The sequence below is a fragment of the Leptidea sinapis genome, chromosome 17 (genome assembly GCF_905404315.1).
Source record: "Leptidea sinapis chromosome 17, ilLepSina1.1, whole genome shotgun sequence".
Classification (NCBI taxonomy): domain Eukaryota; kingdom Metazoa; phylum Arthropoda; class Insecta; order Lepidoptera; family Pieridae; genus Leptidea; species Leptidea sinapis.
Genome location: NC_066281.1, coordinates 13,489,810 through 13,517,426, shown reverse-complemented (window position 1 = coordinate 13,517,426; position 27,617 = coordinate 13,489,810). Strand labels below are relative to the sequence as shown.

Genomic DNA, 27,617 nt, shown 5'->3' with positions numbered 1-27,617 from the left:
TTTCAATATCTCCACAGTCAACATCACAACAGCAATTAATATCACATGTCTTGTACTGTAAAGTATATGAGAATTAAAAACAATTCAATGTTTTAAATATAATTGAACATTTAGAAACCATGAACGAACCAATATATTGCAAGCACAGTCGTTACTTATTGCCGTTTTCTTCGACAATAATGTTGTCAATGTTGTGGTTGTCACATCTAATACGTCGGTGGTATTATCTGTATCTACAAATAGCGTGGTTGTATATGTTTCTTCTGTTGTTGACATGTTTTCGTCATAAATCCAATCCAATATTGTTGTTGATATAGGGATAGTTACATCAAATACTGAGGCATTGTCATACGTGTGTGTTGGGCTTAATAATTTCTCATAATTTCTATAATAAAGGCCATGTGGTTTTTCAGCGATATTTTTTAAAACGCTGTGCAGACTATTTTCTCCGTTTTCTAAGCTCGTATTGCGCATAATTTTGCTTATCTCACCATTATCTTGAATCAAATCCATTACGCAAAATTGTATTAGAATCGACACCAAAGTGAAAATTAAATAATTGATTGGATGCATTTTATTTATATTCAATTCCAAACTGAGTAAAGTTTCTATGAACAACACAAACTTCTAGTTCTACAAGGCCTGTAGACTCAGTTGTAAGATTCACCCTGAAATAGAGGTAATATTTCAAAGAGAGTTTGAATGATTAACTAAATAAAGCTGAATTAGATTGCAGGGCTGCGCACCTGTCTGTACCTAAAGCAATAATATCAGTGCGAGCTAGTTGATGAGAGCCCCCCAGGAAGTGCTGTCTGAGTTTATCAGTAATGGAAGTCGCAGCCGGTATCCAGCAAGGAACTCTTATTGTGTGGCTGCCGGGCCCTGCAGGCAGGTTACAGCAACCGTAGCCAACTAACCAGGAACGGCCTAAAGAATCCAAGCAACTCACTTGAAGCAGTAGCTTCGGCCAACCTAGAAACAAAGTTATTAATCTATTACTGTTGAAAGTGGAGCCAAAGCTGACTTTCTGAACTTTTGAATAGTGAGCGTGGCAGAGACGGAAGAGGGGAGACAGAAAAATCCTCACACGCGAACCGAACATCCGACATACCTGGTCCTTATGTTTAACAGCAAATTTTTTGTGCCTATTTGAAGCGCCACTCGCAAGCGTCCAGAGAACTAATTTTGACATATAATACAAATGGCTGCGAAGGAACGTACTACTCTGAAGTATTTTTGCGTTTTGAATTAATTTCGTTCGTCTTACGTGTTATGTATATTTTAACGTAATAAAGTACACACTTTTTTTGTAGGTAAATAGTTTTCACCATCTATCGATGTTTACTGGGGTTGTGTCTACTAGTGTAAACTAGTGAGTTTTAGTACCGCTGGCTGCATGGCCAACAGCGCCAAAATAGCGAATATCAAACAGAAATAATGTTAGTTAGCATTGATTATTAACAACATTTTATTACAAAACAGAATATTCTTGACACTGGCTGTAACTACCTACTCTACTATGAAACAATTTGGATAGGTTTTCTATAAGTTGTTAGGTTATATGAAGTATAATATTTGCCATTTAAGAATCAGACAAAAAATCTACCGGTTTAGAATTTTTGTGTGTTTGGTTGTATTTCGAGTCTGATAATAATAGGTACTTTTGTTGTCCTTTTCTTAACAAATATTAATTTATCCACTTCTGTCTGTTGAAGTTTTGTAGAACAAGTGAGGGTAAAAACTTAGTAGACCCTAGAATTAGGAGGTAAAAAACATTGTAGTTGATAATCTAATCCACGATTATAATGCTACCACTCTTATTACAGGGTAATGCATAGTTTTCAAGAAAATAAAAAAAAATCTCACCTCAAAACGGGTAAAACAAGTACCGGTAAATAAAACTCTACATGAGCGCTAGCATGGCTACGGGAGGCTAAAAACTGACAATTGTAAATGAAAAACAGTGGATATAACGTAACAATCAGTCTGGGTCAGACTAGACGGCTTCATTAATAATATTTTTAGACTAAATGGCTAGAAACCAACCCTACCAAGTTGTAAAGCCAATAAAAAAACAATTATTTTTCGTTCATTCCGTTGCTATCGTTTGCTTATGCGTTATGCTTCACATGTGAAGTGAAGTGTAAACTGATTTTTCTTGATATTAATATTATGTACTGTCCCTTTCATAAACTATTGCGTCCCTTTCAATAGAGGCTATTTATTATTAAAAAGTAAATAAACACATTTTTTTAAATGTTGAATTAAATAACTAAGAATAAAGAAATGCGAATTAGTGCATTTTATTTCAGTAGTATTATTATGGATGCTTCCCATCCCACTTCAACGTGTTCGAAATATTATCTCAATCATTTACTAGAGCAACAACTTTCCATTTCGTTTGCTTAGTTTTATCTGGCCAAATTCTGAAATCAATCCTCTCCTGTCCTCCTGAGAATGCCTCGTGTAGAGGCGAAACACGTGTCGAATTGGTTAAAGACAAATCTTAGCAGAATTTATAAGTACTTAAGAAAACTCACAAACTTTGGAAATATACGAAAAACAAACGCCTAATTCAATAAATTTTCTAGTTATATTATATCAATCCATAGTAAAAATAAGTAGCTTAAAAAAGTGGCGATGCGCATTTTATTAAAACTTACTTCGGAATTTTGAATTTATTTCAATTAAATAGGTTATACAATTTTGCGAAAAGCGAGGCCTCTATGAACGACATTAATAACTATTCTATAATCTATATGTCTAACATAAAATAAGACAAAACTGACGAAGAATAACAGTTTCTCTGAATAAGAACGCCTGAAAGGGCATTTTATTGAAAAATCACATTGATAATGTAATAGGCCTCTTAAGTGGGAGTCATGATATATTTTATTTATTATACCTATATACCACAACACATTTAATAGGAACACACATAAAACAAACAAAATATCATTAACATAATATCGAAGTTTAGGGACAGGTGAAGCAAAAAAAAGATCAGACCAAGACTTTACTCTAAGTACTCACGGGACCATCCGCCGTTCTTACTTTTCTTCATCAATTTTCTGTCCGCTGTGCTCTAGTCAACAAAATTCATTTTATATTTCGAGGATAACTGCAAGCGCTATTCAACGAATTTATGGGAAAACGCATTGTTTAAATACCATTCGCAAAAGCTCAGTCACTTTTTGGGATTTCCGCAATATTAAACGAATTTACCGTGTTTGTCGCGTGTGACGAACTTTTGTAGGGGTGCACGAAAGCTATTTAAAAAATATATCTTTAATTAAATATCGATTTATGAATATCAATTATTACGTCTACGTTTTCAAGGTTTGTCATACAAAATAATAAAAATATCTATAGAAATCAGTAAAATGAAATAAATAAAACCAACCTTGTATTCCTTTTGTTATAAAATGTAAATCTATAGGATGCGACCAAATAACGCGCCCTTCATGATCTGGCTTTCCCGATAATGTTTGTCCTTCAGAACTACCTGAAATTAGGGTCCAGTTTGGCCCTTAAATAAAATCTTTACACCTAGTTAAAATGAAAACAGGAAAAGAATGATAAAACCTAATAATCTACTAATATACAAACCAGTTTGGGATGAATATCGACAGAATAACGAATTCTTATTTCCAAATATGGAATATTTTAACTGTCCTAATATATGCAATTCTGCCATTAATTATATCTTATTCTAGGTTGATATTCTTTACTAATATTAAATAATGCAAACTTATTTAACACAATAAAAGATGAAAATCTTTGTTTTGTTTGTAGACTGGTATTCGTTACCATGGTAACGGTGACAACTTGATATGCAACGACTCCGATCATCCATCGATAGAGTATAGCCCTATATATTATTATACTCTTTGGAGTATAGGTAATTGGGTGAAGGAATGTAAATACGAACCAAAGAGGATGTAAATACTACGTTATAAGAGGCGGGACTGCCTATGTAAAAAATTATATTTAGTATGAAACGTGCAGTGATTTGTGATAAGTTTAAAATAATAGTATTTACAGTAAGGCAATTGGTGACGAAGTATAATCCGGCTAAGATTGAAAGTGAACAGTTGCTTAAATGGGTTTTATTTGCTCAAACCTCAAAATAGAACCCACAAAAAAAACACATTAATACTTTAAAGTGAACAAGACCGCCAGCTGGGACGGTAAAGGCTTTTTTCTCCTTGTCTAAAAGTGGTGTTTACTAAAATGCGGATTTTAAGTCGATTGAGGACAAGAAATTCGAGTCGCGGAGCTGATTCAGGATGTGAGATATTAATGGTTAAGGGTACGCGTCACCTTTACGCATGGCGTTTAATTTGCGACTGTCTGGGCAGAATCGAAGTTCTCCGTTCTTTTTTTTCTTTGACTTTGCGGCCAGTAGTACAGTACTGGATTATTCCATCCGCTATCATTCGGCTCTACCACGTCTAATGCTAGCATCTCATCCAGTAGTCGGTTAAGCATAGCGAATGTGGAGGGTGATTTGAGCCTCTTGCTCTGTTTGCTCCTCCAGAATACGCGGGGCAGCCTGGGCTATTAGGTACAGGTCCTAATGGTGGACGCCAGCCTGGCGCAACTCTCTAATAAACTTGAAAATGTATGAAATTGTACTAAAAATAATGGCCGTAAACGCTGTTTCGCTTTTAACATATATTCGACTCTTTTGTTTGTTTTGGTTTGAGTGTCATTTGACATGTCATTTATTCAAAATAAAAGTGACTCTTAACAATTTTTGTTACGAATTGTCGTTTTCTTTTACTTTATCGTGTATTCTTCATGGTACTTTGCTTAATTATTTATAGAATAAATGCGTAGAAAATTTCTAAGCTATACAATGTAATAAAAGTTGTAAAATATGTTGTTTAAAATCTGGCCGGTCAGATGGGAGTAAGAGAATTTTCATGGGTAAATTATTTTTGGATAAAGAAAGGTAAGCCCTAAAGAACAAATAATAAGCTAATAAAGAATGCTTATCTTCAAAAATAATCGGTAAATTCAAGTCTTAGCACATTAAGTTATCTTGAATCCTTTATCCCACCTTTTATGACGAAGAAAGATCCTCAGTACTGTTTTTTAAAGGTGTGACCTCACAATTGTCAACTTGCTGAGGATCACTCATAATTGGATCATCGAAAGAAAACTGCAAGAGTATTTGATCACCTTCGTATATTCTACAGGAAAAGTTATGACGACCCAGAGGCCCGTACCGTACGAATACCTACAATGTGACCGTATTAATTATAGGGCTCGGTTATAAGTAACAACCACAAACATTTAAGATGTCGTGGAATGATTGTAAGTAACTGTTAAGTATGAAGTAAAGTAACATACCGATGTAATCTAATAAAAATAATGTATCTTCCTATACGTGTCTCCTAAGCACAAAAAACCTATAAAACTATTACGAAATACCTTGATAATTCGCATTAAGGACACAACCACGCCCGCGTTCTACAATATTTACGCGATTTAATATTTGCGCCCGTGCCATTCGAACACAGACCCGGACTACAACATAATATCGTCTTCGTCATAACTATTCAAATATTTGTCCAAATAATGAAGTGTAAAAGACAAAAATCATCTACTTTATACCAGATGCGATAAAAGCACTTACTATCAAATTTGCGTTAGAAATAAATTAATATTTTATATTGTATTTATTCACTTTTTTGTAGGATTATTTAAGATGAACATTTTCAATAAACATTATAATATGTATATTTGTAAATCCTGTGATTTTTGCGGAGCAAGCATGAATAGCCTGCAGATTTCTTTTCTACTTACATCACACTTCTTTTATATTTTGGATAATTCACAAAATATTTTTGAAATTATAGCCTATGTTATTCTGGTGTGTAAGCTATATTATTGTAAAGTTTCATTATTCAAAATCCATTCAGTAGTTTTTTCGTTAAAGAAGTACAAATTAGAAGGAAATGGGATAGTAGGATTGTACATGCAAAAAATATTTAAAGCCTAAAAATTACGGTTAACGAATTTCTGTTATATATATAGTTACATATTCTGTTATAATTTCAGATTCAGGACCCACGACTTCGACTTCAAAAACATTTATTGCAACATCTGAAAAACTAATACCAAAGACTGTCTAAACCAAAACTACTACACAAAGTAAAACAAAACTATTTAAAAAAATATTAATTATGTCAATTGTATTTTTCTTTGTTATACGTATCCCTAGTTTAAACTTGTTAGACTTGGCTTAGGTCCATCTTAAAATTTACAAAGTGAACCTTAAAATTAGATCAAATTTATATTAATGTAACTGTCGATATAAGAATATACATATTGGTATAGTATAGTTAATCTATATATATAAATGAATTGCTGTTCGTTAGTCTCGCTAAAACTCGAGAACGGCTGGACCGAGTTGGCTAATTTTGGTCTTGAATTATTTGTGGAAGTCCAGAGAAGGTTTAAAAGGTGAATAAATAGGAAAATGTTGCTAAATTAAAAACAACAAATGTGTTTTTCCTTTGATGTGTCCATACATAATATCTATGAGAGAATTTATTGACGCACAGTTTGACAGTTCTGCTGTGAAACAATTTCATTACGACAGCAGGGTGCATATTTTACGAAGTAATTTTTGATGTTATGATATATTATTGACAAATTCATTTAAAAACATTATTTTATTTATTATATACAGAACAACGTCTGTCGGGTCAGCTAGTAATCGATAAAAATTATGGATTGATTACAACTCTTACATTGGTTTACTATATTGGGAGCTCTGCTATTACGTCACTAGGTTATTATGTTGGTGTCAAGATTTCGTACGCATTACATACAAGCGACATTTCTCATTTTCTATGGGACTCCTGCCTCTTGAACTAAGTGTTTAAATTGTCTTTGTTGGACGCCCAGTGACGAATTCTACTTTCCGTTTTACTTTTTAATTCCTCTATTGTTATTACAGCGCTTTCGCTTTAAATCGTTAAGATATTCAAATATATTCTCAGTTGTACTTCTTGTACTTTTAAGTCTCCATACGTCATGTAAATATATCTTACGTACCACAGCTTTCAAAGTTGCAACAGAGTTATTTCCTCCGTTTTAATCGGATTCTTCTTCTCGTACAAGAAGTACTTTAAAATTACAAATAAAACAATCCTCTTTATATAAAACATTAAGTGTAATTAAATAATAAGAACTTATAATTATGACAATAATATTATTTAATTAATATAATTTAAAATAGTATCAAAACAAATTAAAGTAATCAAATAAACAGATTGAATTAATGGCGGAAAGTTGTACAAAAATTGTAGAGTCCGTTTCACAAAAGAAGTCTCGCAGACGCGGCGCTGCAGTCATACGAAGATAATCTGCTAGCCTCGTGAATATATACTCTTTGATCTCTACCGATGTTGACTTCCCAAAAATTACAATTATAGCATTTATTTTAATTGTTTTATTAAATTGTTACACACAAAAGCATAAAACTTAATTAGTTCCATTAAATGCCGCGGTACTTGTTTCATGAGACGGACTCTATGATGCCATTGCACGCTAGAGGTAGGGCTGCCAGCCGTGGAACAGGCGGCTCAGGTTGGTGCGGTCCGTGGCCTCCCGCACCAGCCGCGCCACCTGCCCCCGCACCGAGACGGCGCCCCCCCCGCCCCGCCCCGCGCCGCACAGCTTGCTGCTCACTGCCCAGAGCGCCCGCCGCGCCAGCCCGCTGCTGTCGCTGTTGCTCGGGCTGTCTGGGGAATACGACAATATGTTACCTATTCCATAGATACTAAAACAAAGAAAAAAAATCTATTGCCAGTAACATTTATTAATTTTTACAGTGTATTCGTTTCTTGGCTGCAATACAGTCCTTTGAACCTTGAGGCCAGTTATCAATAGAGTCTGAAGCACGCACTCTTTCCATGGGAAAAATCTTCACTGCCAATCGTACGGATTGTTTTAGGGACTCGAAATTAACATGGCGTTTAGAGCAAGTCGTACTCTCTAAAACTGACCATTAATCATAATCCAGCGGATTAAGATCGGGACTAGACGACAGTCAGTCTTCATCAATGATGAAGTCCGAAACGTTCGTTTCCAAGACTGCGCTGAACGAGATTTAAGACCCGACGCCGAGTCTTGCTGGAAGGACCATACTAGGTTATTGAACATGGTGTTGTTAAGGGGCTTCACTACTTTCTTAAGAATGGTATATTGATACACTTGTGCCGATGTTTTGATATATTTTTCACAAAAGTATGGCTCAGTCACTCCTTCATAGCTAAAACCCCACCTAACCATCACTGAAGTCGGATAGTGCAACGTTGACTAATTGGGAAGCTTCCTTAGAGTTTTAGAGATTTTAGAGATAAATACGGTTATTTTGTTTGTTAAAATATTGCTCAATTGTAAAAAAATTCTCATCCGTAAGCAAAATTTTTCTGTGACCTCCCTTTGCGTACCGCTTCAATAGTTGTTTCGATTTTACCGCCCTATTCTTTTTTAAATTATCAGTTCAGAAATAACCAGAACGTCAGTATAGACTGCAAGTTCTAAGTCATCTTTTAAAATACGCAACATGGTTCTAGGTGTTATCTTCATCTTCCGAGATAAAATATTTGCTTTCGGACAGGATTTCTTCGAATTCTCTCCTTACAGCTTTGACCACCTTTCTCGTACGAACACTACGTGGACGTCCAGATCTTTTACTGCCATAAAAAGAGGAGATCTCTATTAATTAGCCCGGTACACAAACATGTTACTAATATCAAGCGTATGAATTGCATTTGGCTTACTTTGTGTAATGCAATCACAGCGATTCGGTTATTTTTATCACCCCACTCCATTTTAATATCACTAAATATTGTACAATGTATTGGCGCCAAAATGAGAAAACGAACAATCATATAAAAATGACAAGATTCCAAATTCAAATGTAATATTTTGTTTATTTTTAATTGTAACAGTATTTTTGGTCAGATTAAGTATATCAATATGAGGCGGGTGTGATTCTAGGTCAATAAAAGTAGCAATCTTACTGGACTTAGAAGACGCGGCGGCGTTCGGTACGATCCACAGATATAGAGGATCACACAACAATACTTCCAATATAGCCAACAGAGTCTCTTGGTTGTCACGAAGTAACTGCAATGTCTTCTCGCTACATCTGCAAACATAAATAATTATGTGTATCTATATTTAATGACAGCACGTATGTGCAATCTTGTTCAATGACTTTGTGACATCTAGTAGGTGATCACATGATCACGTTGGTGTAGACATTTTGGGACTACTGATAAAAAACTCTTGATGCTAACGTGAGGTTAATAATGCAAAAATAATTCTGAAGAGATCTGCAGGGGACTTAGATGCCTAACATTTACTAAACTTTCTACTTAGGTAGCCTGAGTGCGTGGTTAAGGTTCTGCTATATTAAAACGACAAGATGGTGCCTCTTCGTGAAAGATCTCAGCAAGAGTAATAAAATGAAAATTCAAATTGAAGTTGACATTTATAGAAGAAAGGTTGTGAGGGGAACTGTAATTTTGCAATGTTAAAGTCATTACTTAAAACTAATGTTGCCACGCGACAATATCAAAACAGATGGAAATATGAAAAGATTACGCAGCCAAACTCTCTTCATTGATACTGAGTGGCCTGTGGCTAGCTTGATGGTGATGACAGACCCTATGTTCTATTGATAAACTCCGCCCACTTTCTGTCAAATTCTTGTTTTAATCGTACCAGCTGCTTGCAGTAGATATCCAAATCAGTTGGTCTGCCCTGCAGTGTGGCACCCAAATATCGAGTATCTAGTACCGTACCGAGTACTTGCACAAAACCTCTTTTTTTTAAAAAAAAACTTAAACTTGTTTTAAACGGGCAAAAACGTTTTCGTGGTCAATTCCCCAATTTTTAGCCATATTTTATCTGCTGATATCCCGAAGATGTTTTTCAAATATGGCATCACTGGGCAGCCACAGCGTCATAAATCTTTTAAGCGCTTTAAATTGCATTTTTTAATTTTTTGTGATGAAATTTTAAATGTATCAATTTTCTTCATTAGATTTAGGCTCCTTTCTGTGTATGTGAGAATGCCTGGGACTATTCAATTATCTGTCCCATAGTGTGGATATGATCAAAGGTTGAAAAACTTTCATGTAGACCTGCTTGTTCTATTTGTTGTTTAAATTTGCGTTTACACGGCCGAATAATATGGAAGTATAAAGTTTGAGCTTATTGGACGAAATTTTCTGATGTCTCAAAGTTAGTTTTCTGTTTTTGAAGTGACACTTCTTTAGAATCGTTGTCATTTGAAACTCGATAAAAGAAAAAGCGAGACGATAGAGACATAAACAGGTAAATGTATTTTATTCAGCCGGCGAGAATGAGATAGAATTATTAATTTATTTTAAATATTTTTTTTGGCTTTAAAACGTGGATAGCTATGCTTTGTGCAAAAATAAAACAGTCACGGCGTACAAAAAATGTGGGGTTAATGCTTCTCTCGCTTTCATTACACGACCCATGGGTAACACATTTGCCCTAGGGGTAATTTTCGACCCATTAAAGAAACACCCTTCCCCCCTCCCATCTAATACCTTTGAAGGAAGTTTTTATAAGTACCCCTCAAGTACTCATATATCCAAAAATGAAAGAAGTCGGAGACTAAAAATAGTTCTGGGCATGTAAGGGTTAAGAAGCAAGTTTAAATGTGTTTAACACAATTTGTCATAAATTATCAAGCTGACTGGTGAATCAGGAAGACTCCGGTCTAATAATATGCGTTATTATCAGGCCGCTCGTTGCTTCCGCGACATATGGGTTCGCATTTCGTATTGTTAACACATTTATTGTTATTTCGTGCGGTGTGAACATTGTGTCACACCACCGCATGTAACGCATACTCGCAGTAAAATAGACGTTACGTGGAGTAACTGGCACAAACTAAAGCTGTTAGAATTTTATCAAGCGGAACCTGTACTACATTTTTGTTTTAAACAAACGTGATACACAGTTATCACCATATCCACAACATAGACATCAGCTTGGATCAAACGCGCGAATCACCGACGGTCGTTTCGAGTGTCAGCGCCATATTGTCGCGGAGTATGGCCGGCCAGGGGGCCTACTCCTAACATCGATCGATTTGTTATATCGTGGAATTAGTCGTGTCGACTCCTACTCTTAGTTACATCGTATTCAATCAATGTCGAAACGATGATTGAACGAACGAAACATTTTTCGATTTTATCGGTCCTAACCCTGCTCTTAGTTGAAAATGTCAGAGACGAATATTAAAATTTGACAAACAATCAAACGTCATTTTTACGATAATCTCAACGACACGTTATAAGCTTTCGTTGCTATTATCGTTTCAAGTTGTATAGATATATTTGCCATACAATATACATATATTAATAAATAAAATTAAAATAATTATATACTATTCAACAGGATTTATTTACTACCAAGTAATTTAAGTCATTTTGTTGATATGTTATTTTTTTATGCGTAGAAAGTAATGCAAATGGCCGCCTGAGAAATTCCACGAGAAGGGTTGAGTTACTTTTTTTACATTTTATTATCCGCAAGTTTTGTAATATTTATTAAATTAATAATAATTTAATATTAATTAAATTTAAAAATTTACAAATGAAGTCAACGATCATCTGAATAAAAAAGAACATGTGCTGGCTATATTTATTGACTTTTCGCGTGCTTTTGAGATTGGTAGAGAAGCTTGCTAGTTGTGGTGTTCGCCGACCTTTATTAAAATGGTGCGAAAATTACCTCCATAATAGAACTTTTACAGTTAAGATCGATACTGCATATAGTAGGCATGTATCATCTACAAAAGGTTCGCAGGGCTCAGTGCTGGGCTCTCTTCATTTTCTCTCATATGTAAATGATATGCATACATGCATAAATTACTGCATCTGTTATCAATTTGCAGATGATACATGCATTCTGATCGCTGATAAAGTTCTTAAAAATGCTCGCGACCACCTGCAGTCTGATTTTAATACATTGAATAAGTGGTGTCACGTTGCTGATTTGGTAATTAACCCAGGTAAAACTAAGCTAATAACCATAAGATCACCAAACCTCGCAAAACGTCCAATGGATGACATTCTTGCCCACGACCATAGTTGTAGTGCACTCAAATAACAGCATTTGTAAATGCCCCGCTATTGAAGTAGTCGACTCTGTTACATATTTAGGCCTACATATAGATAGTAAATTTAATTGGAATAACCATATTGAATACGTCTGCAATAAGCTTAGGCAATTTTTAGCTAATATGACGATTTTAAGAAATCGTATTCCCTTTAATGTAAAATTAATGTTATATAATTGTCTAGCTCAATCTTATATACAATATGGTTTGAGTAGTTACGGACGTACATATAACTCCTATTTGAATGAAATATTTAAGCTGCAAAAAAGAATATTAAAACTTTTGCCTAACAAAAATCATAGTGACTATTCCGAAACTGAACTTTTTAAACATTGCAAAAATTTACCGATGCAGGTACTGATGAAATATTCAATGTTAAAAGAAAACTTTTTCAATACTAAATACTGGGATAAAGTGCAACATCCTGTATGCACGCGGGCCGTCACTCGGGGCCGTTTATGCGCTCCGAGCGCGCTCAATAGATATGGCGAACGAACGAATGCTTACCTAGTTCCTCGCCTAATTATTGAATTACCCACTGATGTACCGAACTGTATAAATCCTCGTAATATTAAGAAAAAACTGAAATCATACTTTTTAAGTCACTCAAAATAAATATATTTCCACAATTTACCTAACTGGCACTAATGTTCTGTAGTTAATGTACCTAGATTTAATTAACTCTTTGTTAGCATATATTACAAACCCGTGTGGTTTTCTGAGGCTAGGTTTAAGTATTTTCTTTTGTAAACTTTAATGTAAACAAATAAATAATTAAATGATCATATTATATTATTCATTACATAATTTTTTAATATTTACATTTTGTGTAAATGATGCAAATTAGTGGTGCAGAGTCTGGCATGGTATTATGCGCCTAAGCTATGTTTTGACTTTTGACACTTAGCAGCGACATAGCACAGATTATACATAGTTTGCGCATAATTCACTCACTCTAACATCGTAAAAACATCAAAATATTAGTCTATGGTTACGATGTTGTTACGATAAACGATATGGAACACGAACATTTGTTGGACTAGGGTAGGTGCGATATATTCGGGTTATTATCGTATCGTTCCGAATATATCGTTGTCAATCGACAACGATATATTGCGAGTAGACCTACTGGTGTGGAGACGACCTCCAGCTGTAGCAGCACCTACCTTCTAAATATACCTTCGACGCCGCAGCAACCGAACCCGGCTATGATGTCCTGCGTGAGGCGGAACGGGATCGTCTCCGGCGTGGGTAACGTCTTGCCTTGATCGAACGCAATACCTTCAACAATTACTATTAGTAAGCGAGTTTAAGATAATATAACATAAGACGACCTTTTTAAATAATAAATCAGTCGAGGTCAATCCCCACAAAATATATCCCAATTTAATTTAATAAGTAATAAATATTATTAATTATAATATTAAGTATTACAGTCCATATTATGAGTATAACTAGAATAGCAAGGCCAGCAAAACTAGTGCAGTGATTACTTTAGTATTACAGAGATTAATAGTAATATTATTAATTGCCTAATTATGAGACAACCATAATTATGAAGTTACTTATTATTAATTATTAATATAAATATTTGAACAAGTCTAGTCAACAAGTGCTTATTTGTTCGACAGCAATCTCAGAAAATATGAACCATATATAGGCGAGTTAGTATTTATTGAGTATTAATGATACATAACTATAATAACAAAACCTACTTACATGATAAAAGTGACAAAATAAAAACATACAAAATAATATTGCAAACAGTCGACCACGACATGACATTAGATGATTTTTAAAATAATAAAATATCGCTCGCAAACGTTGTAATAGTTATAAACAGCTGACGGTGTGTTGTATAAATATATTAAAAAATAAATGAAATTTTAATATCGAAAGATAGGAAATTTTCTAAAAGAAAGTCCCCAGCTAAAACTGTAGATGGAATATATTTTTTAATTTTACTAGAGGGGTGAAGATTCTCTCAAATAAAAATATGATAAACACAAGCACTTACCAAAATCAATGTGTATCACTTGTGCCGTCGTCTTGTCGATCAATATGTTCTGCACATGCCGGTCTCCCAGCCCCATTATGTACCCGACCATCGACGACGTCGCCACACTAAAAGCAAATTAGTATTTATTAAATGATTTCCCTTGCACTCCTGGGAGCACATGTTACATACAAACATTATATTTGTATCACGATTATGGACAATGCCGGGCTCAAACAACGCCTCCAAAGCTCTTACCCACGGCTGAGCCAACCGTTCGAAAGTAAACCATTACTCATTATTTAATGTCGGTATGTTTGTTCAGCGCTGGAGACGCGCGGCTCGTCATTAGATCACAGTTGTAAACACTTATCAAAACAGAAATTCGGATGGGCTCGTTGGATGAGTGGCAGGCACGTGTCTGTCCATTCAACAGAAACTTCTTTCTTTCGAGGAGCACGATTGTTGAGTCTAGGTCGCCAGATTTGTAACGCATGTATATACAACCTTTCCGTGAAATGATAGAAATGTATGGATAATGACTTCATAATTTTAATTTCATCATTCATATAAAAGCGCGTACACCTTCCTTAAAGGCCAGCAACGCTTCTGTGATTCCTCTGGTATTGCAAGAGAAACACTTAACACCGGGTGACCAGTACGATCGAGTGTTCTCCTTTTCCATAAAAAACAGTGGTATAAATTAATTTAGGTTCTAATTAAGGAAAGCATTGCCTAATTGTCTATATGAATGCACGCCCCTGGTACACTGTGAGCAGAAGGACTGAAGCCCGAATAAACTCACACTTGCCCGCCACACGCCCCGCATGCCATCGCAATCATTGAAATTGGAACGACGAAGCTTGTATTCAAGTTCTATTCACAGATGAGTCCAGAAGGCCTACCATCAACTTTTAATTAGCGATTCAATTCCGATGCAGTTCCTTTTAGGTACCTAAACAGAATCGCTAAGTTTCGTACCTTGAAGTGCCTATAACTGAATGGCGTTTGAATCGCATATGGAAGAATGAACGAAATAAATTTGTCTGTGGTCCGCGGTGTGAGAAAGAGATGACGCTGTACAATCGTTGCATAAGCCTGTCTCTCTTACCCGAACCATGTGCGTTGCGTTTCGAACTCTATAATTATATGATTTTAGCGTTTTTTTTTGCGTAGAAATTACTATAAATAAATTTTAAAATTGCTCTTTATAGCGTCAAATAATACCATTAAGCCCTTTTTATTGCTAATAACTAAAATATTATTACTAAAAACTAATAACTAAAATTTAATAAAATAATTAAATTTTCATGTGTCATCCAGTTTAGATTGAAATATCACCTCATGGTACGAATGAATAAACAAAATAAAACAGTTTGCGATTCAAATTCCGACTTGATTTGAGGTCAACCTAAATTGGAAAGCTCTAATGACGTCGTGGTATGAAATAGCAAAGCAGTTCATTTTAGGTCGCCAATTGAATCGGAATAACAGTTCAAGGTAGGCCCTCAGATTTTGCTAAAAGCCAGATGTTAGAGGGGTCAAAAATAAAATGGATAAAAGAGGATAAGACCGGGAAGTGATCAAGACAAACAAGATGGCGATTTACCTCCTGGTGTAGGCGAGACGGCGCTCGTACCATGTGACGGGGTCTCCGTAGTGCTCGGTGAAGAAGTAGTGCAACACCGGGCGGAACACGCGCAGGATCTCGTTGAACACCATCAGCTTGTGTTTGTTGGACTTCCTGTTGTCGTGGCACTCCTTGAGCCGGTGACGCGCAGCAGTCGGCGTTATGTCCTGAATTATTAATAGTTTCACAGGTTCACATACTTTTTCTGTTCTTTTTGTGCTACGTATGGCCCCTTTGAGCCTAGTGCCTTTGCATTTGTAAAGCTGAATTTTATGAGTGGTAGTGCAATGTTGGTTCCTAACGGACACAACCGAATTAGGCCGGCTCGTCCGGAGAAATACCACCCTCCCACTTGAAACCGGCGTGAAATGTTGCCGCTGTGTTTCGTCCGGTGTGTGGGGTAATCGGAGGCCTACCCCACCAAATACAAATGACAGCACGGACTAAACATAGACTACTCCAGGACGATACCAGGCTATGTAGTCCTAGAGAATCCGTCACTAGGCGTCCACTAGGACCTGTACCTAATAGTGGATGCCCAGTCAGCCCCGCGTATTCTGGAGGGGGCAAATCTGTGTTGACTCGGGGCAAACAGAGCAGGAGAGTTAAATTCGGATTTAACCATAACCACGCATCATAGTCATCGTTGTTGTCTACATTTTGTGGTGACGAGCTATTCGAAAGCACTGGTTCGTTTTCAAGCAGATTTAAAATATGTGTTGTCACTGCCCTTATGCTTTGCATAAAACAGCCAAAATTGTAATACACTTGAACACAGATCACGTGTTGAGACATGTGTTGGAATACGTGCCACATATTATGCCCGTACCTGAGGCCTGTAGTAAGTGTGAGCCTGCATCAGGTAAGCACCGAGAGGCATCGTTCCCTCGCACCACTCCAGAACGCCGCTTCTGCGGGACAACGCCACTACCTGAAACAGTTTAACACGGCTGATGATGAATTAACTACCACACGTCAAACGTATATTATATTGCACGGACGAGAAAAAAAATAAGGACTCCTCGCCGTGATATTAGCAAGTGAAGCACCGTTATGCTAATGTGTGTGCGGTTACGGGGGATACTTGTTACACAATTTTTTCTCCCTTAAATAATCATTTATAGCCACAAATACTTATAAAGTATCGTTTTTACACATTTTCACAACGCACGACGGCATTTTTAAAATATTTCATTGAGACGCAACCTGATCTGTCACAGACGATGACAATTCTCATAATGACCGCCTATCGGCCTGTAGTAGTGTAAGTGTGTGCGTGGGGCTATGTATTTACACGTTAATCGGCTTGTTTTGATGCTACACTGTTATGTAAGGTGACACGGAGTCTTTATTTTTTTACTAGTCCGTGATAATATTGATAAATTTTCAATAAAAAAGATCTCGACTCCAAACTTTTGTTATTTAGAATTTGAACGCCGAATATAGGCCCTTAATGTTAGCGTAACACATCTAATATTTAAATTATGGTATCATATAGATTCTAGACACTTGAAAGTTGAAAATGTGCCATTTATGAGACGTAGACATCATCATCCATCTCCGTGGTCGTTTAATCTTTTGAATGTAGTAATTTTCGTTGTTAATTCAACTGATGATGTGGAACTCTTTAGTCTGTTTGAAGTTCAAGTTTCAATGAGTACAAAAGCTCAGGGGTGACGAGACCATCACTGCTGGGCGTTTTTACATCCATTTGACCGCGTGCAACGCAGAGCAGCTCGAATTGTCGGGGACCCAGTGCTCTGTGAACGGCTGGATCACTTGGCGTTGCGTAGAGACATCGCGTCATTGCGTGTCCTCTAGCGCATCTATCATGGGGAGTGTTCCGATGAGCTGTTTCACCTGATTCCTGCCACCGAATTCCAACTTCGCACGACACGCCACAAGTTAGGTTATCCCCACCATCTGAATGTGTGGCGGTACTCTACAGTGCGGTTTTCAAGGGGCTTTCTTCCATGTACTATAAAGCTGTGGAATGAACTTCCTTGTGCGGTGTTTCCGGGGCGATACAACATTGGTACCTTCAAAAAAAGCGCGTACACCTTCCTTTAAGGCTGGCAAGGCTCCTGTAATTTTCTGGTGTTGCAAAAGAATGCGGGCGGCGGTGATCACTTATCACCAGGTGACACTCGTTTGTCCTCCTTTTTCATAAAAAAAAATTAAAGTCAAAGCTAAGCGGTTTTGAATTGTCACTACAATTTTTTTTTAAATTACTGAATTTACTTATGTTCGTAAAAACTTGAGCTCGTGAGCAGAACATACAAGAAACTCAACGGCCTCTCTTTTCAATCAAATAGAGTATTTTACAATGGCTGTAATTATTACTTCATCAAATCATAACAGTAATTGATACCTTGTAAGTCCGAATAAGGAGTTTATTCCGGTGAGTGACTGGGTCATTCTGCAGGAGAGTGTTCACTATATTGAAGACTTGCTGCATCACCGCGTCTTGCCTTAAGTCATCTTCTCCCTTCAACAAACAGTACATTATGATCATTATATCGCGGCCCAATACACAACTTACATGTTTCAATTTAACTATATTAATTATTATGACATGCATATTAGCTTACATCCCCTAGATTTTATCTTTTTATCTACACCCATGCTTAAAATCCTCTATTCAAAATTCTAAAACAGTTAGCTTATTGCCAACATTAAAACACTCAATGGCCTAATAACTATTACATCATCCAAATCAGTGTTGTAATGAAATTCAGTACAACATTATATCATCCGTTTTCATAATAACACTCCTTTGGGTGATATTATGATTACTAGGACTCGCTTTTTTTAATGTTAGCAGTAAGCTTACTGTTTTAGAATTTCTTATACAGGATTCATATTAGTGTGTAGGGTGTAGATAAAGTCTTGTATGCACCTGTTGATAATTAGGTATAAAACCCACATTCGTGTTTTAATACCCCTTATTACACAATAGTTGCATAAATAACTATTAGCGTCTAATATTACATATATGTTGCAAGGAATTAGTGATAAGATCACATCCATAATAGGAGACAGACATAGAGCATTGCTCTGTGACCACTATTCTTCGTCAGCGCGACAAGCTTCAACAGCTCAGATGAAATGAATACGTGACGATTTTTTACCATCACGCGCGATTGAAGTAAAGCTTAATTATAATTAATTTTATGAATTATTAACAGATACATATATATACTTTATTTGCTTATCTGAAAGCTCATAGACAAAATATTTTATTTTCGTTTCCCCTTGTTTGTACCACCTATTCTAGGACATCCAGTATATAACAAATATTCTTAAAAAGTTGAAAGACAAGAAGATTCAATTTATACCATTAAATATATGCTTACATTAATATAGCCGTAATTATTAAAGCCGTGTTATTAATAAATAATCGAATAAAAATAATTAAATTATTAATATCACACATATCTATACAATGTTGTTATTGAATATTAATGAATATGGCTCTATGGGCTTTTGCCTGTCCGATGGACGAAGAAAAATTAACGAATGTCGCAAACGTCAGACTGAGAACTTTAATTTATTACAAAGTAGTCATAAATGAACAAATACACTTGAAGATTTTCAGAACATATTACTGAGCAATTTGAAACAATTTTTTAAACCATTAAATTATAATGGTTAATAATTGTTTCAATAGACTTTTTTATGCCGGAAGTACTAACGTTCTAACGTTAATATTCTGAGTTACCCCCAAGTCACGCCTAAAGAAGTTTAACTTCAATACTTCAAATCTCATGATAAACTTGACGACTTTGTGGAACAGCTAATGTTTTTTTCTGCAAGACAATAAAACTAAACATGAAAATAGTACCTTTATCAACAGAATTCTTTTCCTGCCATCAGAACTAAGACACGATATCTTCTTTGGGAAATTTATTCCGCCAACTAGTTCATAATAAGTGTTAAATGATGCAAACGCTGAAATCAAAAATAAAATTACATTAACAAATTTAGCCTCGCGCACCCACTTTGTAGAACTATGTGGGGAACTGGCCCGTGTATCCTTTCCGTTCCGGAAACGGGATTTTGCTCGCGCAACGTTCTAACAATGCGTATTATTTTACGTGTATTAATAGATTGCTTATAATAAGAAGGATCTTTTTTTTTTTTGAGAGGAGGAAATACTATTACGTAATATGTCGGACTCGAGTGTCCGCGTAAGCGGACGCCCCATACCGACTAAAACCTCCTCTGTGCTGTTAGCAGCCCTGGCTTTCACAGCGAAGTAGGACGTGGGCCGTGGAGGCTGCAAAGACTACGCAACAACAGTCGCGGGGCGTCTCCTAAGGAGACTCGAACCTCAGACTGGCTGTGTGCTTGTGGGAAGGAGAGAGAATGAAAATGAAAATGAAGATGAAAAGATGAGAAGAACACACTCGCCGGCGAGTGTGGTGATGTTTAGTGTAATGTATGTAAGTGTGTGTGTATGTGTTTATGATTGTATGTATGTATGTTTGTATGTGTGCATGTATGTTTGTGTTTGTGTCTGTTTGTGGAGTGTGTTTGTGGTTGTGTAAGTGATGTATGTCAGTCCGTCAGTCAGTCCGTGTGTTAGTGAGTGTAGTGAAACGATTACAGGACGAGGACTAACGTCTCGTCGGGTATCAAAACAATGTGTGGTGTATCTAGGGTGCGGGCCGCTGGCCATCGTCAGAGTGACGAGTGCCAGTGGTTTGCGGTGGTTGACCGCGCCTACGCCTGCGAAGGCGGTGTGTGCGTGTCTGTGTCGGTGTTTGTGTGGGTGTCGCGTTCGCGATGGTGATGTCGTCATCCGGGTCTACCGTTACGTGTCTGGGACGTCTTATTGGGTTGAGACTATGGTGAAGGGGGGTGTACCCGCATGCCTTCCTAGCCAATAAAAAGGATTTGAGTGAATGTATCTGAAAGCTTTGGAAACATGCTATAAGACCATGAAAAATAAACCACCTTATTAAACAAAATAAGAGTCAGAACTTAGTGATGGTATAGTGTGCCGTACGGCACTCTCGGTTTTGGTGTATTGAAAAATGTAGTGCCCTGCGGCACTGCTAATTTCGGAAGGGTATTCCTGAAGAGATACGACTTAGGGACCTCCAGTTTAAAGCATAGTTTACTTCAAAGGCCGGCAAGACATACCTTGACCTCTGGTACTGCTGATGTCAATGGACGGTGGTTTGAGTTCTATCAGGTGAGCCACTTTTTACTCTGTCCGATAACTGTTCGAATATTAGTATATCATAATTATATAGATGTTAGCTTATTTGTGAATTAGTGGTTGTTTTTTTTATGAAAATAAGGGACGGGACGAGTAGGACTTTCAGTTGATGGTAATTGATACGCCCTGCCCATTACAATGCAATGCCGCTCAGTTGCCCAGTAATCTCACACTACCCTTCAGACCGAAACACATTAATGTTTACACATTACTGCTTCACGGCAAGAAAAGGCGCCGTTGTGGTACCCATAATCTAGCCGGCATCCTGTGCAAAGGAGCCTTCCACTGGTATAAAGGTAAATACTACTAAATCGATTGTAATAAAACTTGTCATGCAGAGCTGGAGATCCAGACTTATCTACACATTTCATCACGAAAGTAACACGGAATGGGTGAAACCACCTGTCGCAGTTTTAGTATCGTTTTAAATATATAATGTAGTATGACTACAGAGGCGTCTCGGCGTTTAATCCGCAGAGTCTAGTAACCGGATTGTAACGAGCTACCCACCATCAACCATCGAACTAAAACGATTTAAGAATACTCTACTTACTGGCTAGTCGAGAGTAATCGCAGTCCTTTCTAATAGCAACAGTGTCCGTGGGCACAGGAATTGTGTTCAAATCTTGAAGCTTGGATATTCCTTCTGTCCTCGGTATGGGCAACGGTTTGCCAATATCTTTTGACGTCGGCACAAAGTACGCAAAGTTTATTGTTGCTGGAATTAATACGTTTTTATATGAAGATTGAAAAATTATTTTGTATTACTCATGCGGGAAAAGTAGTATCTTGGCGCTCGCTGTTACGGTTGAAAAAGAGCCGTTTGCCCATTTTAAAATTAAGCGTGAGTGTTTTTGTAAATGAAACTGTTGTTTGAGTGCAAAAAGTTTACTTGGCACACGCAAATATAGATAAAATTGCTAAAATAGTAACAATAAAAACACAATCGAAATATCAAAACTGAATTGAGGTTGACCAACCCCCCACCGGGGCTTTGCCCCTGGACCCACATAAATCATTTGTAATACAAAGTAGTACGTGCAACTCGGCTTTCCCGGGTTCGCAGTAGATCATCAGTGTCACATCAGCCAGTTGCATAATTAAATCGCAGGATTAAATTTGTATTTAACACAAATGTATGTCCACATTACTTAAAATATTTTATTCGTAATCCATCAGTAAGTATACTTAGTATAATACCTCGTATATTAAAATATGTTAACGAACATCTTCTATTCATAATTTTCGTTACTTCAACTCAAACAATCCTTTTTGGCAAATGTCGTACTGTCTCCGATGTATGATCATCGTCGAGGCATGATTAAGTAATTAATTAGGTGTAGAGAGAGATGGAACAATAAAGCATTTAAACCAGCAATTTAACTCAACCTGACAAACCTATTCAATAAAAGTTTAGTTTTGGACGCAGAAACAGTACCAAAGCAATGGTGTAAATCAGGTATTATACTAATGTACAAAAAGGAAATTCTCTCGACAAAGGGAAGGGACCTATAGGTGCCTAAAAACTTTTTGCATTGTTACTGCCGAATCGCATCACTGACATTGACAGCTCCCAGCCAACGGATGTACTGTAGCGCTGGTAACCCATATGAGGTCAGAACGTCACTCACCATCACACAGTTGTTCCATATGCGACACGACTCGATCCAAGCCTTCGCTGGCAAGCTGTGCGACCAGCGATGCAGCAGCGACTACTCTGGGTTCTTGTCCTGTCGGAGTAACTGATGACCTGTTCGGGTTGCGACACTTCTGATCTTTATCGGAGTTCTTGAGATTGAACAGTATGGGTAACGTGTGGTGGGGATGCTCTTCGGCACATCTCTCTGTAATTTAAAAAATTCGTGGGTCGTTTAGTAACAAACAAGCCCGTATCCCAATAGTTTAAGTATAAATGCATGTATGTATGCAGGTTGACTAGAGGGCGCTAAGCGAGTGTAAACATTGACTTAGTGTTTAAAAATTGAAATTAATAGAAAAAGTGCACATATAGGAGTGAATTAAGTTAATAAATATAGTTTAAGCTCCAATAAAACATATATAGTGTTAGCAAAACTTGATATTCGTTAAATATAGTAAAAAGTGCAGTTAAAATTTAGTGATCTTGTGCTCGGAACTATTGCATCATCCTTCAAAAGCTAAGTGACTTATTGTAATATACCTACACAACATTACATTACAGCCACCTGATTGAAGGAGATTATAAGAGAAGTACTTTTTGTAGTGTGAACAATATAAATTATTTTATTAAGTATCTGTATTTGTTAATATAATTGCTATATGCTAAGTAATTTTAAATTTTTAAAATAAAACATACTAGCGCCATCTAGCTTGTCAACATAATATTATATATATAAGGTTGTTTATAAATCTTTTGAATACATAGCTTTAAAATATATTACCTAGGCATTAAAATAGCAAAAAGGAATTTTTACTGCTTGGTCTTTTTCACGATGAACTCACCCCCGAAATGCGCTGGATGCCGAAATGCCTTACCTAAGAAAGAATATTTACAGTGTTTAATATGTAAAGGACAATACGACTTGGATTGTGCCAACGTGACGTACAAACTGTATTGTTTGATGCAACGTAAGGATACATGGAACTGCCCTGAGTGCCTTAATAAAATACCAAAAAGAGGCAATACCAATACTCCAGTTCGAAACATTGACACAACAATGGACGAAGTCCGGCAACATGTAACGAACAAGTGTGAAGGATCTAAGCGTACTCAAAAAAATACAGAGAATGAAAATGTCACGTTGCGTGTAAAAAATCCATCAGCTCGGTCTACAACTACGGATACTACAGCAGAATTCTCAATAATGGAAGAACTGAAACTACACATGAGTGAGCTATTTAACTCACAAATGACTGGCATTAAGGACGCTATTATTAATTTGACGGACACCATTAAGGCGCAAAACTCCCGTATTCAACAGCTTGAAGATCGAGTGTCGCAATTAGAAAAATCGACCGATTTGTCAGTTTTGGAGAACAAAATACAGAAGCTCAGTATAAAAATAGTCGAAGAAGAGCAAACATTATTAGCAAACGATATTGAAATCTCTGGGTGTCCGGAAGTTCAGAACGAAAGTGCAATGCATATTATTAAGACCGTTGCACATAAAATAGGCATCAGTATCAATGAGAAAGATATTGTCAACGTGGAGCGAGTCGGGCCCAGGCGTCCAGAAGAGAAAGACAAACCGTATAGACCACGACCGCTTATCGTGCGTCTTACACGCCGTGAGACTAGGGACGCGTTGCTAACCGCCGCCCGCGTTCGCCGTGGCGTTAACACCGAAGGCCTGCAGCTTCCAGGCCCTACACGCTCTCTCTATATAAATGAACGTCTCAGCGGACAGAACCGATACTTATTTCAGAAAGCCCGCTTATTAGCCAGCGAACTCAAATTTAAATATGTATGGACACGCCACGGTAAAATTTATGTACGGCAAGAGCAAGGAAAAGAACGTTCCAGGATACGTGAGGAGAATGATTTATTCCGGGTTTTTGGAAAATCTTAATATTTGAGCCTTTATTTTCCTATCCTTCTTATTTTAAACTTACATTTAAAGCTTATATTTTTATAAACAGAACTCACACTAAACACACAGAACTGTTAAACACATAAACATACACAAATGTTAAATATTAGTTGCACATTGTTTATTAAAGTAGTTCATTTAAAAATCCCTAATGGCTAACCCTTCAAAAAAATGTTTGAAAATAGGTTTATTAAATGCAAGATCATTGAATACAGGGACGGATGAGTTATTGATAAGTTTATTAAAGTATGAACCAGATATCCGTGCGCTCAATGAAACGTGGATAAAAGAAGGGGAAGAAGCTCTTGTGCCATCGGTGACCAACTACAGATTTATTCACAAGGCTCGAACCGGTCAAAGGAGAGGTGGTGGAGTTGGTTTCTTTATCAGAAACGGGATAGTCGCTCGCATTAAACAACTTCCAAGCACTGCTCTTGAACAGTTATGGCTGGAAGTTCAATTACCAGGTGCTATTATGGCTATCGGTACAGCTTATAGACCCGAGAGTGTCAGCGTCCGTGATGCGATAGATAACATTAGTGAATCAGTAAACCTGATGGGGCACTGCAACTATAGCTGTCTTCTCGGTGACCTCAATATCAATCTCCTCAATGAAGATCTGCCACAGGTAAGAGATTTATTATCTTTTTGCTATCAACATAATTTACATCAAATAGTTAAGGATCCGACTAGGGTTACGGATAACTCGGAAACATTGATTGACATTATCTTAACTGACACTCCATCCAAATGTCAGAAAGTTGATATAATTCATAACAGAGACCTAAGCGATCACGCAATGGTGTTGACATATTTTAATATTAAAAAACCAAGGCTTAACAAAACGTTTAAGTTCAAAACGATATCTCCATGATATGGATCTGACTTTATTCAAATCTGACCTTAATTTAATTCCCAGGCATCTTATCAACAGCTTCAATGATGTAGATCATATGGTTGATACTTTTAACGATCATATCTTAACATTATTCGACCTTCATGCCCCAATTAAGAGATCAGTTCTAAGAGGCCCACCTAAGCCATGGATCACAGACAGTTTAAAAATTATGATGAACCTAAGAGATAAAGCTCTAAAGAAAGCAAACATTACTAAATCTGATACCTCAAAAACATCTATTAATGACAATATTCACAAACCAGCCCTCTTGTGGAAAAATATAAAAAATATTACTACGATTACTAAATCAGTCAACACCTCTTTACCGGACCACCTTAAAGACCCAAATGAAATAAACGCTCATTTTTTAAATCTACCCCCATACAACAAAGAAGATATAGAAATTACGACAAACGAAAAAGACAGTATACAACAAGCATTTGAACTGAAAATTACATCAGAGCAGGTAGTCCTTAATATTTTAAAGGCTATCAAAACTAAAGCTATGGGAGTTGATAAATTAGACATTGACATGATTTTACTTACCGTTGAAGTTACTCTGCCTATAATAACAAATATCATTAACACGTCAATATTAACTCATAAATGCCCTTCTTGTTGGAAAAACGCATTTGTTAAACCTATACCAAAAAAAACAACTGTTAATGGACTAAATGATTTACGACCAATTTCTATTTTACCCGTACTATCCAAATGTTTAGAAAAAGTAGTCCTAGATCAAGTGGTTGCTTATCTCGACAATATAAAAGTAATACCAAAATATCTGGGTTTCGTAAGGGTCACGGCACAGAAACAGCCCTTCTACATATCACTGATGATTTGACAGAAGCATCGGATATGGGATATAGTAGTATACTAGTTTTGCTAGATTATTCTAGGGCCTTCGACTGTATCCCTTCAGAAATACTGCTGTCGAAACTAAAACACTATGGTTTCACCAAAAATACTTGCTGTTGGTTTGAAACGTTCCTGACCGGTAGAAGCCAAATGGTGGAAATTGAAGACAAAACTGGTAAAAAACTTCTTTCTTCGTTCCTGCCTGTGATAAGAGGTGTCCCACAGGGCTCTCTGCTAAGCCCGATAATTTTCTCCATTTTTACTGCTGACCTCCCCAAATATATAAAAACTTGTAAGTACCACCTCTACGCTGATGACACGCAACTGTATTACTCTTTCAAAGGCAAGGATGTCAAAGACGCTATACGCAAAATAAATCAGGACTTAGAAAATATCTACAATTGGTCAAAAAAAAACTCGCTGTCACTTAATCCAGCTAAATCGCAGATGTTAGCCCTTGGAACAAAAAACCAAATTAAATGTATATGTAACTGCAACGAAAAAGTAAAAATAAATGATATACCAGTAGAATATGTAAAAACTGCACGTAATTTGGGCCTGGCATTAGACGGCGAGCAATAATTTATGGTACATGTTAACAATAAAATAAGAACTGCTTTCTATAAACTAAAAACATTATATAAAATAAGGCCATACCTAAAAGAGGAATTACGTACTTCATTGACTGAGTCACTTGTCCTCTCCCAATTCAACCACTGCAGTACAACATATGGTCCCAGACTTAGTTATAAATTGGAGAGAGCAGTGCAGCGGGTACAAAATGCATGTATTCGATTCTCCTTTCATGTTCCAAACAGAGGCTCCATATTTAAACAACAAACGAATACTTAATATGAAAGCTAGGAGAGAATTGTATTATGCCTGTAGTATAAAGAGAATTATCTATAGCAAGCGCCCTGAATATTTATTTGAAAAATTGTACTGGAGCGGAAGTTCTAATTTAAAATGTACACGTTTTGCCTCTCAAAACTTATTAAATATACCATACTACAAAACAACAAGATATAGATCCAGCTTCAAATTCATGGCTTCCCGTATTTGGAATGATTTGCCACCACCTCTTAGAATGATAAAAAATATAAATCAGTTGAAGGGTAAATATAAAATGGCATTGTTAAAAAAACAACAGGAAGCTGAAAATTTTAATTATTGTGTATGGAAAGAACTTCCCTTATATAAATATTTTTCATGATTAAACCATAACATTTGCAACTCGTTTCATATTACA

At 36.5% G+C, this 27,617-nt stretch overlaps 2 protein-coding genes across 3 annotated transcripts in view; both read right to left on the bottom strand.

The window, feature by feature from the left end:
• Window positions 1-138: 138 nt before the first annotated feature.
• Window positions 139-3,779, bottom strand: LOC126969015 (B9 domain-containing protein 2). 2 transcript variants are annotated; one of them, XM_050814284.1, is made up of 4 exons: window positions 3,610-3,779; window positions 3,404-3,529; window positions 747-972; window positions 139-668 (listed from the first exon to the last, which is right to left on the bottom strand). In XM_050814284.1, the coding sequence occupies exons 1-4, from the start codon at window positions 3,695-3,697 to the stop codon at window positions 575-577; spliced, it is 534 nt and encodes a 177-aa protein (XP_050670241.1). In that variant the 5' UTR covers window positions 3,698-3,779; the 3' UTR covers window positions 139-574. The 2 variants fall into 2 exon arrangements, with proteins under 2 accessions (XP_050670241.1, XP_050670242.1); XM_050814285.1 differs by having other exon boundaries at window positions 3,404-3,505.
• Window positions 3,780-7,170: 3,391 nt separating this feature from the next.
• Window positions 7,171-27,617, bottom strand: part of LOC126968882 (serine-protein kinase ATM-like) — a 57,012-nt gene continuing 36,565 nt past the window's right edge. The window contains exons 26-35 of the mRNA XM_050814010.1: window positions 22,675-22,887; window positions 21,597-21,761; window positions 19,661-19,767; window positions 18,188-18,304; window positions 16,646-16,747; window positions 15,796-15,983; window positions 14,208-14,314; window positions 13,357-13,471; window positions 9,048-9,175; window positions 7,171-7,760 (exon numbers count right to left, since the gene is read on the bottom strand). Coding sequence (XP_050669967.1) covers window positions 7,567-7,760; window positions 9,048-9,175; window positions 13,357-13,471; window positions 14,208-14,314; window positions 15,796-15,983; window positions 16,646-16,747; window positions 18,188-18,304; window positions 19,661-19,767; window positions 21,597-21,761; window positions 22,675-22,887 — 1,436 coding nt within the window. The 3' untranslated portion in view covers window positions 7,171-7,566. The remainder of the gene's footprint in view (window positions 7,761-9,047; window positions 9,176-13,356; window positions 13,472-14,207; window positions 14,315-15,795; window positions 15,984-16,645; window positions 16,748-18,187; window positions 18,305-19,660; window positions 19,768-21,596; window positions 21,762-22,674; window positions 22,888-27,617) is intronic.

Excerpts from the sequence above, each read along its gene's own strand:
- LOC126969015 (XM_050814284.1), bottom strand. The coding sequence starts at position 3,697 with ATGGCAGAATTGCATATATTAGGACAGTTAAAATATTCCATATTTGGA. Across the intron at positions 3,530-3,609 it reads TCGATATTCATCCCAAACTG|GGCCAAACTGGACCCTAATT; the intron begins GTTTGTATATTA and ends ATTTTATTTAAG. Across the intron at positions 669-746 it reads ATTGCTTTAGGTACAGACAG|GGTGAATCTTACAACTGAGT; the intron begins GTGCGCAGCCCT and ends CCTCTATTTCAG.